This window comes from Bombina bombina, chromosome 7 (genome assembly GCF_027579735.1).
Source record: "Bombina bombina isolate aBomBom1 chromosome 7, aBomBom1.pri, whole genome shotgun sequence".
NCBI lineage: Eukaryota > Metazoa > Chordata > Amphibia > Anura > Bombinatoridae > Bombina > Bombina bombina.
The window spans coordinates 264,567,769-264,584,458 of record NC_069505.1 but is presented as its reverse complement, the minus strand read 5'-3'; the positions used below and the strand labels follow the sequence as shown (position 1 = coordinate 264,584,458).

Here is a 16,690-nt window from a genome sequence, read left to right as displayed (position 1 = left end):
TAATCCTATCCTGGATTTCCTCCAAAGGGGTCTCATGTCTGAGAGACTCAGACAGAGCGTCAAACCAATAAGCTGCTGCACTAGTAACCGTGGCTGCAACAATAACCCCTGATGAGTATAAATCCTCTTAAGTAATCCTTCCAACTTCTTGTCCATAGGATCCTTAAAGGCACAGCTATCCTCAATAGGAATAGTCGTACATTTAGCCAGGGTGGAAACAGCTCCTTCCACCTTAGGGACTGTCAGCCAATTTTCCTTTATATCGTCCGCTATAGGAAACATTTTCTTAAAGACAAGAGATGGAGAAAAAGGAATACCTGGCCTGTCCCATTCCTTAGAAATAATCTCCAATGTCTTCTTAGGTATTGGAAAAACATCTGAATACGAGGGAATTTCAAAATATTCTAACTTAAACCTGAAAGAAACCACCTCCGAATCTGAAAATGGTGCAGAACTTCCAGAATCAGAAAGTTCATCTTCAGATAAAGACTCCAAACCCTCCAACTCATGATGAGAGGGTAAATTTGAAAATGACACCAATTCATCAGTATCCTTACTGACTCATGGTCACTCCTTCTTTTACGTCTGTCTTGAAACATAGGAAAGGCAGATAATGTATCAGAAATAGAAGAAGACACTACCTTAGCTATATCCATTAAGGAAATATTTGAAGCTAAAGTATTAGTACATGGCACTGCTTGAGCGGGCAAAAATTCTTGGGACATTTGGGGAGACCGCTGTGAAATACTTTGAATCTCATCTTGAGACCCCTGAGAAGCATCCGCCTTAGAAGAGGCTTGCTCATGAAAAATCCTTTCTTTGTAACTCAAGGCCCTCTCAACACATGAGGGACAAAAAGGAATAGGGGGTTCAACCTGAGCATTCAAGCACATAGAGCAAAGAGCAGATTGATCAGCTTCAGTATCCATCTCTCACATAAAATAAAACCCTTTTTTTTAAAAAAATTAAAAATTATGCAACTGTGACTTTAAGAACAGAACCAAGGGATAGCCAGCAAGGGTAAATCCCCAACAAGTAATTTGAGATCGAAAAAATTAACTTAGACCGTTATGAAAATAAACAGCCTGTGCCTTTAAATTTTAAAACCCAAACATTTTTACTGCAGTTTTTATAATATAATAAAAAAATATATATTTTATTATTATATAATAATAAAAAAAAAGTTAATGCTGTTCCAGACACATCTACACCTCAGCAGCCTGCTGAGGTGCCTACCTGCCACCAAACAAGCGATCGACCTCCCAGGACCAACCGGATGCTGATATCAGAGGAACGGAGGAAAACCAGAAAATATCGCTTGCCGGAAGCACTACTACCGCCTGGCCAAATATTTGATAAACAGAGGCCATGCGGCAGCAGAAACTCCATGTGACTTCTCAGCTCGGATAGCAACCAGAATGAGGAAACGCGTGGAAATAGGCCCCGCCCATCGTGGGCGTACATCAAATAACTCTATCTAGCCCGGTATCCATACTAAAAAACATGTAGTAAAAATAATAAAAGCAGTCTCCCCAGTGCCTGCACATACTGATTTTGCAATAAGACAACCCCTATATCTTAACAAGAGGAGTTTTGTCCCAGAGCTGCAGTAACAGCATAATATAAGTGTAAAAATTAGGATAAGTAAAGTGCCATAATCACTCTGCCTGTGGTTCCAGAATGAAAAACAAATAGCATTTACCTCCATGCTGCCTGATAGCAGGATCGTCCATCAGGTGTAAGAGGATCCGATTTTTCCCTCTCATAGCCCTGTGGAAGCAGATCAGCCTGAGTTACCATGCGCTTAGGCTATCTATAATGGGGCAGCAACATCTTCGGAGGCGCAGTGAGAATTATGTCCCACCAGTTCCTAATGCTTTAAAGCCACCAAAAAGCCCTACTGTAGAGACTGATTAGGTCTAGGCTACACCCCAGAGCAAAGTAGTATATTCTGGTACAACTTAAAAATAACAAACTCTTGATTGAAGAATCTTTTTCTAACACCTCACTTTGCCATCTCCTATTACTAATGCAGGCAAAGAGAATGACTGGGTTGGAGGGGAAGGGAGGGAGTATTTAACAGATTTGCTGTAGGTGCTCTTTGCCGCCTCCTGCAGGCAGGAGGAGAATAACCCATAAGTAATGAAGATGATCCGTGGAATCGTCATGTCCTTAAGAGGAAAGAATAATTAATTCAGCTAATGTAGTAAGACTTGCACAGAGAGAGAGAGATGTCAGTGGCAGCATAGCAGCTGCCACAAATAATTGAAACAGTCAAAGGATATTGCACAATGATAATAACACAACCGTTGAGATATTTGAGTATGATCACAACCGCTATTGATGGTAATAATTTTGCAACATTATTGTCCAAACGACAGTGTAGAGGTTCAAGTTTACTCTTCTAGATGCACAAAAAATACTTTAATATGACTTTAACTATAACTTCTTTCAATATATTTTATGAAGTTTTTAATACAAAAAGGATTCACTGCTACATCAATATAATGTAGTTGATCGTTCTCTTAATATCCAAAACAAGAATGCTCATTATTTCATTTAATAGAATTTAACTAACCTGGTCTGGGGAGGGTCTGTGGTTGGGGTGTTGCGCTTTCCCAGGAGACCTGTGGTGGTGATGATGATGATGGTGGTGGTGGTGATGATGATCGTCTTCTTCGTAGTTATCTGCCATAAGTTTCATTCTGTTCTGTTTTAAACAACAAAAAAAATAAAAATAAACATTAGGATGTGTTATTATATATAGAAACATAGAAACATACGGCTAGATTACAAGTTTTGTCGGTAAAAACTTGCGGAGCTAATGCTCCTTTTTTTTCCAGTGCTCACTTTAAACAACGCTGGTATTACAAGTTTTCTGAATGGCTGCGTTAGCCTCAGAAAAGTGAGCGTTGAGCAAAATTTAGCTCCACTTCTACCTGTAATACCAGCGTTGCTTACGGTAGCGGTAAGCTGGAAAAACGTACTTGTGCACGATTTCCCCATAAGAAACAATGCGGCTGAGACGGCTGAAAAAAAACCTAACACCTGCAAAAAAGCAGCGTTCAGCTCTTAATGCAGCCCCATTATTTCCTATGGGGAAACACTTTCTAAGTCTACACCTAACACCCTAACATGAACCCCGAGTCTAAACATCCCTAATCTTACACTTATTAACCCCTAATCTGCTGCCCCCGACATCGTCGCCACCTGCATTATATTATTAACCCCTAATCTGCCGCTCCGGACACCGCCGCCACCTACATTATCCCTATGAACCCCTAATCTGCTGCCCATAACATCGCCGACACCTATATTATATTTATTAACCCCTAATCTGCCGCCCCCAACGTCGCCGCCACCTACCTACAATTATTAACCCCTAATCTGCCGCCCCCAATATCGCCACTACTATAATAAAGTTATTAACCCCTAAACCTAAGTCTAACCCTAACCCTAAACCCCCCCTAAGTTAAATTTATTTTTAATAAATCTAAATAAAATTACTATAATTAAATAAATAATTCCTATTTAAAACTAAATACTTACCTATAAAATAAACCATAAGATAGCTACAATATAACTAATAGTTACATTGTAGTTATTTTAGGATTTATATTTATTTTACAGGCAACTTTATATTTATTTTAACTAGGTACAATAGCTATTAAATAGTTAATAACTATTTAAAAGCTACCTAGTTAAAATAATTACAAAATTACCTGACCTAAGTTACAAATACACCTAACACTACACTATCAATAAATTAATTAAATAAATTAACTACAATTCTCTAAACTAAAATACAATTAAATAAACTAAACTATATTACAAAAAAACAAACACTAAATTACAAAAAATAAAAAAATATTACAAGAAGTTTAATCTAATTACACCTAATCTAATCCCCCTAATAAAATAAAAAAGCCCCCCAAAATAATAAAATTCCCTATCCTAAACTAAATGACAAAGTAATCAGCTCTTTTACCAGCCCTTAAAGGGGCTTTTTGCGGGGCATTGCCCCAAAGTAATCAGCTCTTTTACCTGTAAAAAAAGAAATACAATCCCCCCCCAACATTACAACCCACCACCCACACACCCCTACTCTAAAACCCACACGATCCCCCCTTAAAAAAACCTAACAATTAGATTAAACTTCTTGTAATATTTTTTTATTTTTTGTAATTTAGTGTTTGGTTTTTTTGTAATATAGTTTAGTTTATTTAATTGTATTTTAGTTTAGATAATTGTAGTTAATTTATTTAATTAATTTATTGATAGTGTAGTGTTATGTGTATTTGTAACTTAGGTTAGGATTTATTTTACAGGCAATTTTGTAATTATTTTAACTAGGTAGCTATTAAATAGTTATTAACTGTTTAATAGCTATTGCACCTAGTTAAAATAAATACAAAGTTGCCTGTAAAATAAATATAAATCCTAAAATAGCTACAATGTAACTATTAGTTATATTGTAGCTATCTTATAGTTTATTTTATAGGTAAGTATTTAGTTTTAAATAGGAATAATTTATTTAATTCTAGTAATTTTATTTAGATTTATTTAAATTATATTTAATTTAGGGGGGTGTTAGGGTTAGGTTTAGACTTAGGTTTAGGGGTTAATAACTTTATTATAGTAGTGGCAACGTTGGGGGCGGCAGATTAGGGGTTAATAATTGTAGGTAGGTGTCGGCGATGTTAGGGACGGCAGATTAGGGGTTAATAAAAATTATTTTAGTGTTTGCGAGGCGGGAGTGCGGCGGTTTAGGGGTTAATACATTTATTATAGTGGCGGCGATGTCCAGTCGGCAGATTAGGGGTTAATAAGTGCAGGTAGGTGGCAGCGACGTTGGGGGGGCAGATTAGGGGTAGGTGTTGGCGATGTTAGGGGCAGCAGATTAGGGGTTCATAGCTATAATATAGGTGGCAGCGGTGTCCGGTCGGCAGATTAGTGGTTAAAAATTTTTATTTTAGTGTTTGCGATGTGGGGGGGCCTCGGTTTAAGGGTTAATAGGTAGTTTATGGGTGTTAGTGTACTTTGTAGCACTGTAGTTAAGAGCTTTATGTTCCGGCGTTAGCCCATAAAACTCTTAACTATTGACTTTTATATGCGGTAGGAGTCTTGGAAGTAGAGGCTGTACCGCTCACTTCTTCCAAGACTTGTAATACCAGCGTTAGGCAAATCCCATTAAAAAGATAGGATACGCAATTGACGTAAGGGGATTTGCGGTATGGAAAAGTCATGGAAAAAAGTGAGCGGTACACCTGTACCTGCCAAACTTGTAATACCAACTGGCGATAAAAAGCAACGTTAGGACCCCTTAACGCTGCATTTTAAAGCTAACGCAGTACTCGTAATCTAGGCGATAGATATTGACGGCCGATAAGAGCCATAGGCCCAGCAAGTCTGCCCGATATCACATACAGTATATACTTATCTAGTTTGTAGGATAGCCTTATGCTTGTCCCAGACATTGTTAAAGTTTGCAACAGTGTTTGTCATTACCACCTCTTGAGAAAGTTTATTCCATAAATCAATCACTCTTTCTGTAAATAAGTGCTTTCTCAAATTACTCCTAAACTTACTGCCCTTCAGCTTGAGATCATGACCCCTTGTTCTTGAATTTTCCATTTTATGTAAAATACCCACAGCCTCAGTTTTACTAAGCCCTTTAACGTACTTGAAAGTTGCTATCATATCACCTCTTTCCCTTCTCTCCTCTAAGCTATACATATTTAGGTCATTGAGCCAATCCTGGTAAGTTTTATTTTTTAGACCATGTACCAAGTTTGTTAATATCCTTCTGAAGATATGGCCTCCAGAACTGCACACAATACTCAAGATGAGGCATGATCTATAAAGTGGCATTAGAACCTTACTATTTCTGCTGCAAATACCTCTACTTACTCGCTGCATTACTACATTGTTTACTAAGTTTTAAATCATCTGAAATAATAATTCCCAAGTCCTGTTCCTCATCTGTAACAGTCAGTAAAGTGTCATTGAGTCTGTAATTAACATTTGGATTTTTCTTCCCTAAATGCATTATTTTACACTTTGCTGTGTTTTTGCTGTGTTAAACTTTAGATCCCAGTCGTTTGTCCAATCCTCCAATTGTTGTATATCACTTCTCATTTTGTCTACCCCCCCCGGAACATTCACTCTTTTACAAATGTTTGTATCATCTGCAAACAGACAAACTTTCCCCTGTAGTCCTTTGCTGATATCACAGATAAATATGTTAAACAAAACAGGCCCCAGAACTGACCCCTGATGAACACCACTAGTAGCAGCCCCCTCTGCTGAATGAACTCCATTTACTAAGACACTTTGTTTTTAGCATTCCACCAAGTTCACAATTTTTGAGTCTAAACCAAGGAGATACAGTTTGTGAATTAGTTTATTGTGTGGGACGGTGTCAAATGCTTTGCTGAAATCTAGATATGCTACATTAACTGCTCCACCCTTGTCTAATACTTTTGTTACATAATCAAAGAAGTCGATTAGATTAGTCTGACATGATCTCCCTGAAGTAAAACCATGCTGATTTTGGTCCTCTAAATTGTTTATCATATTTTATATTCTCAGCTATTTTCCATTGATTGTAACAAATTAAACTGGTAATAAAACTAAGAGAAAATTCATGATTGTTCAAAAAAAAAAAAAAAGAAGAAAATAATTAATTCTTCATTGGTCTGTAAGGACGACACCCACAAGTCTATTGGTGAAAAGGGAAATGCCTTAAAAAGATCTTTAGTATGACAGGAACATATATTTTTTTAAAAAAAAAATTCATAATAACTGTTCTACAATGCACTATAGGGTGAAAAAAGTCAACTTCTCTCAAATCATAGATGGCAGTCGTATTCTTTACAGGGATATTAAACAGTGCTACTTTGGTCAAAACAAATATTTTAAATCAAAGTAAACATAGAAAGTAACAGATTGTGTAAATAAACAGCAAACAGTTTAACCCCCCCCACAAAAAAAAAAAAATAATAATAATTAGCACTTAGATTAGAATTTCTCACTGTAGCCCCTGCCCTCAAAAAGAAATTGGAGAAGAGATATTTCTGGAACTTAAGTTGCATTCTGCCTGTTCTGAGCATGGGCAAATCTGACCCCCTGTTTATCTAGTCTATTCACTTAATACTAAACCAACTCATGTTACTCTAGAAGTTTTATGACATCAACCTAGATAAACGTTCCCGTAGAGACCACAGCTTCCATGTAAAGCTGTGACAGGAAGTAATGGACACTGCATCTATTTTCACTTCTCACTGTAAATATAGCAAGTAAAAAAAGAAAATAAATAAAAGGTAAAATCCATTTAAAATGAATAATGCATATTTCTAATACATATTACAAGATCTATATCAAGTATAAGTCACTGCTTAGTGCTTTTTATATTACAACAATGAAACAGATTGTTTTATATCCCTTTAAAAGGACATTCCAGCCAAAATTGGAACGTACATGGGTGCATTTCAATTTTGAATAGCAGCATTTTTGCAATATACATGTATTAGAAAAATTTTTACTGGTAAAAACTGTAGCTGTTTCAAAAGTGTATTTAAGTATGCTCTGTGCAGCATTTTAAGCACAGCACTTGCTCAGAGAGCCTAAGGTGCTTGTACCATCTGGTATTGACTCAATTTGTTAATTGCCGACGCTATACAAGCCCCACTGGTTCTCTGAGGAGCTGCAGTATTTAAATGCTTGTGCACTAAGAATATCTAGCTATGCTTAACATGCACGTGCAGAGAAAAATGTTATCACTAAAATAGTTATAACGTTTCCTAGAAGCATTTTTGCCAATACATGTACAGTATATTGCAAATGCAAACATGTTTCTGTTCAAAGATATACTTCATCTATATGCATTTCAATTTTGACAGGAATGTACCTTTAAGCTGGAAGTGTGGACATTGCTTTAATATTTCATCAACACTTTCTAAAAAAACAACAATTTTACTGTATACCATTTAAAAATGACTGCATCTACTTCCACTTCTCACTGTAAATATAGCGATTTGCATAAAACGCTGTATTACAATCATCAGAAAAGAACTTAGTTATATAGTCAACATATTTAGAGTGCAGAATAATAAAAAAATGTTACAATTCAAACAGCAAAGATACATTCAAAATAGGTTTTCAAGTGCACACAGAGCTTAGATAAATCCTACATATGTGTTCTTTTAGGATGGATCATTATAATTTTGGTAAAGATTTTTAATAGAAAGTATCAAATACGTAATTACATAAAAAAGAGACAAAACAGTTTGAATAAAAGTGTATAAATAAACAAACATACTTTTGTGATGGATTAGAATAGAATTACATTGGAAAATTCTCCAAGAACCTATGGAGAACATTTTGCAACTCTAATAAACAAATGAATATATCTTCTATTTAATCAACTGAAATATACCCTTTGTATTTTAAAGCATATCTATGGGATAGATTCTAATCTTTTACAAAATATATTTAAAATATGCTTTCATGATACATTTTTAAAATTCTACATCATTAAAATATTCCACTGAGGCATGTTATCTATTTCTTTTAAGTCTTTATTTATAGGTGATGATCATACAAATTACTTAAAGGGACATTATACACTTGATTTTTCTTTGCATTAATATTATGTAGATGATCCATTTATATAGCTCATACAGTTTTTTTTTGTTTTTTTTAATGTATACTTTTAGTTATTTTTAAATAACAGTGCTCTGATTTTCAGACTCCTAACCAAGCCCCAAAGTTTTAGGAGAATACTGATGTATACCTACTCCAGCTTGTGCCTGTTTGTGTAAAGGGTCTTTTCATATGCAAAGGAAAGGGGAAGGGGGGAGTGTCTGCTATTTCCCACTTGCAGTGGGTGTTCCAGTAAGCTTTTTAACAGAGCTAATCTGGGAGCTTCTAAGTACATTTTTAAACAGTTTTATACTGGATTTTTATATCAGTATTTGTGCATATTATTCTTTATAGTAGTGTCTATTACATGCAGTCATATGAAAATTGGTGTATACTGTCCAAGCTAAAATCTAGCATTAAAAAATCATGTATTTTACGTATAAAAAAACAAAACACATAAAAACAAACATATACATTGTACATCAATAACTGAGAGCAGAGAAATTATATTATACAAATGATATTTAGTAAATAAAGTTTTGGTAAAGTTCTTACAGCTCATTTCAAAATTGTGTATAAAAAATGTGTTTTTCAACAGCAAAATTTACTCTGGAATTGTCAAATAAAGTAATGCTGAAATATTTTCAAGACTATAAAGTGATCATCATTAACATAAATTCCTTATATTTCATCATTATCCCAAATAAGATTGCCAGAAAAAAAAATCAATTGTTCCCTGACAAGTATAAAACTATCTAATGTATTATAATTAAAGTGAATGTAAATTTTGATGCTAAAGTGCCCAGTTTTTAAAAATTTAATTAAAACCAGGGGAACTTTAATTCATCAAAATTTACATTTCACTCGTGCTGTGAAAAAAAAACTTACCTTTTAATCTTGACAGTAGCTCCAGCTTCCTCCACCTGTTGCAAAGTCTCTTCCTGGGTCTAAAATGAGGAATCCGGCTTCCTCCAATCACAGCGTTGAATCAGACACTGATTCCCCCGGGGGGGAACCCCGTGATTGGAGGATGACCTATCCATCATTTCTGACATCAGCAATTGCTTGCAACGACCGGAGGAAGCTGGAGCTGCTGTCAAGATTAAAAGGTAAGTTTTTTTCACAACACAAGTGAAATGTAAATTTTGATGAATTAAAGTGTCCCTGTTTTTAATCGAATTTTTAAAAACTGGGCACTTTAGCATCAAAATTTACATTCACTTTAACTAGAAAAATTACATCCTAGGAAAAAAACAAAAACAAGTAAATAAAGTCTGAGATTTAGCTAATCCTCCCCTTTCTAATGGTATCCATTTTATGCTTTGGAAATGTAGAGGATGAAGCACACAGGTGGAAAGGCTGCAATAAATTTTATTCCAGATGCAATAGGTCAAATACAGATTTTCCACAGATTTTAGGCAGCTAATTTGCTCTGTCACAGCCAAATGATAAATTGGACCTTACATTTTCTGACTTCTTAATTCACTTGTTTAAGATATAAAGACCCTTTTCAGAGAACCCTGGAACAAATTGCAAACATTAGCAACAGCCATTTGTTTTTCAGGAGGAATTTAAATGTTAAAGTGAGTACACTTTAAGCAATGGAAGCTCAAATTAAAAGGATATTCACCTCAAAACTAATATTTAAATAAATGCATTTAAATTTTTAATAGAAACATTTTTCCAGCACCCATGTATTAGCAAAATTGCTTTAAGTAAAATCCATCATTCATCAGTTATAGATTTTACTGTGTATATTATGCACCTTGACAAATTCAACCGCAAGGAGCGTTACTCTTTTCTTGTTTTTAAAGATAGATAATCCCTTAATTACCAATTCCCCAGTTTTGCATAAGCAACACAGTTATAATTATACACGTTTTACCTCTGTAATTACCTTGTATCTAAGCCTCAGCAGACTGCCCCCTTATTTCAGTTCTTTTGACAGACTTGCCGTTTAGCCAATCAGAGCTGTCTCCATGGTAAATTCACGTGCATGAGCTCAATGTTATTTATATGAAACACGTGAACTAATGACCTCTAGTGGTGAAAAACTATCAAAATGCATTTAGATTAGAGGTGGCCTTCAAGGTCTATTGGCATTTGTTGAGCAACTAAATCAAGCAGTTAATAATATGAAATTCACATTAACCTTTAGTGAGGAAAAGGTGGTATTCCTGGACACTATAATAAATATAAATAAAGAAACTTGTAATTTTAAAATCGACCTACATAGAAAGGAAATAGATAGAAATACTTTGTTAAGGTATGAAAGTTTTCACAATGAGCCCTTAAAAAATTATTTACCACGCAGTCAGTTCAAAAGAGTAAAGAGGATTGTAAATGAGAATTCATTGATCAGTTGTAGGTTACAAGAAATGGGGGATAAGTTCATACAAAGGGGATACCCATTGAAATTGATTGAGAGTGAGATTATAAGGGCACATGGTCCAGAAGTAAAAGGAAATAATATTGCTAGAATTAAGAAAGATAACGAAAAAAAGGTAGTATGTGTAACACAGTTTAACCCTATAAGTAAAGAAATTAGTAATGTTATATCTAAACACTGGCACATCTTAAAAAATTGTAATTCAGATATTTTATCTTTTAAACAAACACCTATGATAGCATATCGAAGAGTCCAAAATTTAGGAGATATGTTGGTCAGGAATGATTTGGGCTCTAATAAGAAACAAAAATATATCACTAAAAAAAGCTATGGAACTTTACCATGTTTAGGTTGTGCGAGCTGCAGTGCAGTTATTAAAGGGACAGAATTTCAACATCCCCAAACAGGGAAAAAATTTGGCATCAACAATTATTATACGTGTGACTCATCCTATGTCGTATACCTAATTAAATGCCCATGTTCCAAAATCTATGTTGGAGAGACTACTAGAAAGGTGCGGGATAGGATGAGTCAACACAGATCCAATATCAGATGTGGGGACCAGGAAGCCCCTGTATCATGCTACTTCCTTAGTGCAGGTTATAATATAAGCCAATTACGGTGGCAAATAATTGATAGAGTGGATAAGTTAAGAAGAGGTGGCAATAGGGAAACCATATAAAAATAAAAAGAATCTTATTGGATATATAAATTGGATGCTTTAATCCCTAAAGGTATTAATAGAGTGCTGGACCTTAAAGTATTTCTATAATAAATACTTGTTTAACAAAAATACATACATTTCTATGTTGTTTGTCAATAATATGAGAAATAACAATAAGTATTAATATTGGTCTTTGAATATTTTATTATCAAAAGGTGTATAGGTAAATGGTATATTGTTTTAACTTTATATATGTGTTTAACTGCAATAATATTTGTAACCACTAGGTGGTAGTATTGAGTGATATAATTCACTTTGTGACAATATACAAAGGGTTAATATGTAGGCCTATAAATGCATTTCATCAGATGAGGCCCATTAGCATGATTAAGGGATAACTTCCCGAAACGCCGCTGCTAACCTGTTTGTACCTGCAAGGGAGAAAGATGTCTCAATAAAATTGTTGAAAATTCGTTGAAGGTACTGTGGATTTTTCTACTTTTATATATGTTAAGAGGTTTGGACAGTCCCTCGTGCCACTTGCATCTTCATTTACCGTGGAGCTGTACACTGTTTGTTTGTGTTCTAAGAAATTAGCATATGGACCTCCTAGGTTTACCTTTCAACTAAGAATACCAAGAGAACAAAGCAAAAATGGTGATAAAAGTAAATTGGAAAGTTGTTTAAAATTACATTCCCTATTTGAAACATGAAAGGTTTTTTTTGGACTTGACTGTCCCTTTAAACAAGTAGAACAAGCTTTATTGTCACATTTAAGGGACAAAAAACCCATTCTTCAAACAAACAGACTTAAAACAAAATGAAGCAATAAATACCCTAACCCGCTTAAAAAAAAGGGCAACTCGCACTAATAACCTGTTACTTTTGTAACCCAAATGTTAACAAAACACAAACTTTACGGTGCATACACAGAATTGGCTATAAAGTGTATCAGTGTGTGAAAAACAAGCAGATCAAAAATCAAACACATAGGAAAATGATATATTGAAGTAAAAAAAATACTTCATAATCATTACTTTATGTAAAAAACAATGTGATAAAGATTCAGTTAACTGAAACTTAAAGCATCAAAATCAACTGTACTCAGGTACCTTTTGATGTAAATATAATGTAAACTCTCTCAGTATCTAAAGATATGTTTATTGTAGTATTCTGTAGGAGACACTCAATTATAAATAAAATACTTCAAAGAAGAAGTAAGGTCAAAAAAGGGGCTGTTGTCTAAAGTTGTCAAGACATTCAATTTATTTGGTGTAAATCTGCAGTAGTGAAAGAGATTTTAGTTTCATTTTTCTGTGATCTCTTGAATGAAGAGGTTAAAGGGAGAGGAAACACCAAAAATGATGTCATATATATGAAAGATCATTAGTTATAAAAAAAATAGTTATGTATGATATGGCTAACAAACTGTTTTATTCACCCTTATAGGGACATGAAACACACATTTTTTATTTCATGATTTACAAAAGACGTGATTTTAAACAAATTTCCAATGTACTTATATCTAATTTGCTTAATTCTCTTGATATGCTTTGTTAAATAAGATATCTAAATAGCCTCAGTAGCTGCTGATTGGTAGTTGCACATAGATACCTAATGTGCATTGCTATTTCTTCAACAAATGATACCTAAAGAATGAAGCAAATTAGATAATAGAAGTAAATTGGAATGTTGTTTAAAATTGTATGCTCTATCTGAATCATGAAAGAAAAATGTTGGGGTTTCAAGTCCCTTTAAATTGAATCTAACAGGAAGTTCCTACATGTAAAGAGATCATCCCTAGGGACAGATAGCAGACTTGCGCTTGCTACAACATTCTATAGTGATTTTGTAGCTCAGATAACATGTTCCTTTACATTTTCCCCTAATTGGTCACAACAAAGGACACCAGGAACATGGATAGCACTTTTTAAGAGGTGTAGCTCTGAACTGCTCTTGATTTATAAAACAATTTTAATTTTGTTAAAATATGCCACTATTAAAGAATATACTGTACTTTTTACCTCTGTGATTACCTTGTATCTAAGCGTCTGCAGACTGCCCCCTTATATCAGTTCTTTTGACAGACATGCATTTTAGCCAATCAGTGCTGACTCATAAATAACTCCACAGGAGTGAGCACAATAGTATCTATATGGCACACATGAACTAGCAGTGTCTAACTATGAAAAACTGTCAAAATGCAATGAGATAAGAGGCAGCCTTCAAGGGCTTAGAAATTAGCATATGAGTCTACCTAGGTAGTGATATCACGAATAGTTCGCCGGCGAATAGTTCCTGGCGAACATAGCATGTTCGCGTTCGCCGCGACGGGCAAACATATGCGATGTTCGATCCGCCCCCTATTCGTCATCATTGAGTAAAACTTTGACCCTGTACCTCACAATCAGCAGGCACATTCCAGCCAATCAGCAGCAGACCCTCCCTCCCAGACCCTCCTACCTCCTGGACAGCATCCATTTTAGATTCATTCGGAAGCTGCATTCTTAGTGAGAGGAGGGACAGTGTAGCTGCTGCTGATTTAATAGGGAAATCGATAGCTAGGCTAGTGTATTAAGTGTCCACTACAGTCCTGAAGGACTCATCTGATCTCTGCTGTAAGAACAGCACCCCAAAAAGCCCTTTTTAGGGCTAGAACATCAGTCTGCTTTTTTTTTTTTTTCCTGTGTAATCTAATTGCAGTTGCCTGCCTGCAAGCATGTGTGTCAGGCTCACAGCGTATACTGTGCCCACTTGCCCAGTGCTACCACTGATATCTGGTGTAACAGTAGTGTACTGTACATTTAAAAAAAACAACACTTTTTTGACTGTGAAATAATAGCAGACAGCTGCCAGTACCCAAGATGGTCGCCAATAAGGCAGATGGGGTGGGTTAGAGAGCTGTTTTGGGGGGGATCAGGGAGGTTATGGGCTAAGGGGGATGCTACACCACAGCATATGTAAATATGCTAAAAAAAATAAAAAAAAAATAAAAACCTTTTATTTTAGTACTGGCAGACTTTCTGCCAGTACTTAAGATGGCGAGGACAATTGTGGGGTGGGGGAGGGAAGATAGCTGTTTGGGAGGGATCAGGGGGTCTGATGTGTCAGGTGGGAGGCTGATCTCTACACTAAAGCTAAAATTAACCCTGCAAGCTCCCTACAAACTTCCTAATTAACCCCTTCACTGCTAGTCATAATACACGTGTGATGCGCAGCAGCATTTAGCGGCCTTCTAATTACCAGAAAGCAACGCCAAAGTCATATATGTCTGCTATTTCTGAACAAAGGGGATCCCAGAGAAGCATTTGCAACCATTTGTGCCATAATTGCACACGCTGTTTGTAAATAATTTCAGTGAGAAACCTAAAATTGCAAAAAATGTAAGTTTTTTTAAATTTGATCGCATTTGGCGGTGAAATGGTGGCATTAAATATACCAAAATGGGCCTAGATCAATACTTTTGGTTGTCTACTACACTACACTTAAGCTAAAATTAACTCTAAAAGCTCCCTACATGCTCCCTAATTAACCCCATTCACTGCTGGGCATAAAACACGTGTGGTGCGCAGTGGCATTTAGCAGCCTTCTAATTACCAAAAAGCAACGCCAAAGCCATATAAGTCTGCTATTTCTGAACAAAGGGGATCCCAGAGAAGCATTTACAATCATTTATGCCATAATTGCATACGTTGTTTGTAAATAATTTCTGTGAGAAACCTAAAGTTTGTGAAAAATTAAACAATTTTTTTTTATTTGTTCGCATTTGGCGGTGAAATGGTGGCATGAAATATACCAAAATGGGCCTAGATCAATACTTTGGGATGTCTTCTAAAAAAAAATATATACATGTCAAGGGATATTCAGGTAATCCTGACAGATATCAGACATGTTAACATTGGGTATTTCTAAACTCAGGACAAAATTTAGAAACTATTTAGCATGGTTGTTTTTTGGTGGTTGTAGATGTGTAACAGATTTTGGGGGTCAAAGTTAGAAAAAGTGTGTTTTTTTCCATTTTTTCCTCATATTTTATAATGTTAGGTAATTTATGCCCTGTATGGATTAAAACCAGACTCTGCATCAACTATGTAATTTTCCATGGGAGTTTTGCCATGGATCCCCCTCCGGCATGCCACAGTCCAGGTGTTAGTCCCCTTGAAACAACTTTTCCATCACTATTGTGGCCAGAAAGAGTCCCTGTGGGTTTTAAAATTCGCTGCCTATTGAAGTCTATGGCGGTTCGCCCGGTTCGCCCGTTTGAAAATATTTGTGGAAGTTAGCATTCTCCGTTCGCGAACCCAATCGGAACAGCCAATAGAATGCGAGCTCAATCTGATTGGCTGATTGGATCAGCCAATCGGATTGAACTTGAATCTGATTGGCTGATTCAATCAGCCAATCAGATTTTTCTAACTTAATTCCGATTGGCTGATAGAATCCTATCAGCCAATCGGAATTCGGCGGACGCCATCTTGGATGACGTCATTTAAATGTACCTCATTCGTAGTTCAGTAGTCGTCCGGGATGGATGCTCCGCGGCGGCGGAGCGAAGAAAGAAGATTGAAGATGCCGCCGGAAGAATGAAGACTTTGCTGCCGCTTGGAGGAAGACGTCGCCGGAGGAAGAATTCTTCTTTGCCGCTTGGAGGAAGACATCGCCGGAGGAAGAATTCTTCTTTGCCGCTTGGAGGAAGACATCGCCCGGATCGGATCAGGAGTTCGGCCCGGTGTGGTGAAGACAAGGTAGGGAGATCTTCAGGGGGGTAGTGTTAGGCTTTTTTAAGGGGGGTTTGGGTGGTTTTAGAATAGGGGTATGTGGGTGGTGGGTTGTAATGGGGGGGGTATTGTATTTGTATGCAAAAGAGCTGAATTCTTTGGGGCATGCCCCACAAAAGGCCCTTTTAAGGGCTGGTAAGGTAAAGAGCTTTGAAATTTGTTTAATTTAGAATAGGGCAGGGAATTTTTTTTATTTTGGGGGTTTATTATTTTATT

The 16,690-nt window shown here is 35.9% G+C and overlaps 1 protein-coding gene across 1 annotated transcript in view; it reads right to left on the bottom strand.

Moving 5' to 3' along the window:
- Window positions 1-16,690, bottom strand: part of ERC2 (ELKS/RAB6-interacting/CAST family member 2) — a 1,300,133-nt gene that overhangs the window by 113,203 nt on the left and 1,170,240 nt on the right. The window contains exon 15 of the mRNA XM_053720736.1: window positions 2,579-2,710. Coding sequence (XP_053576711.1) covers window positions 2,579-2,710 — 132 coding nt within the window. The remainder of the gene's footprint in view (window positions 1-2,578; window positions 2,711-16,690) is intronic.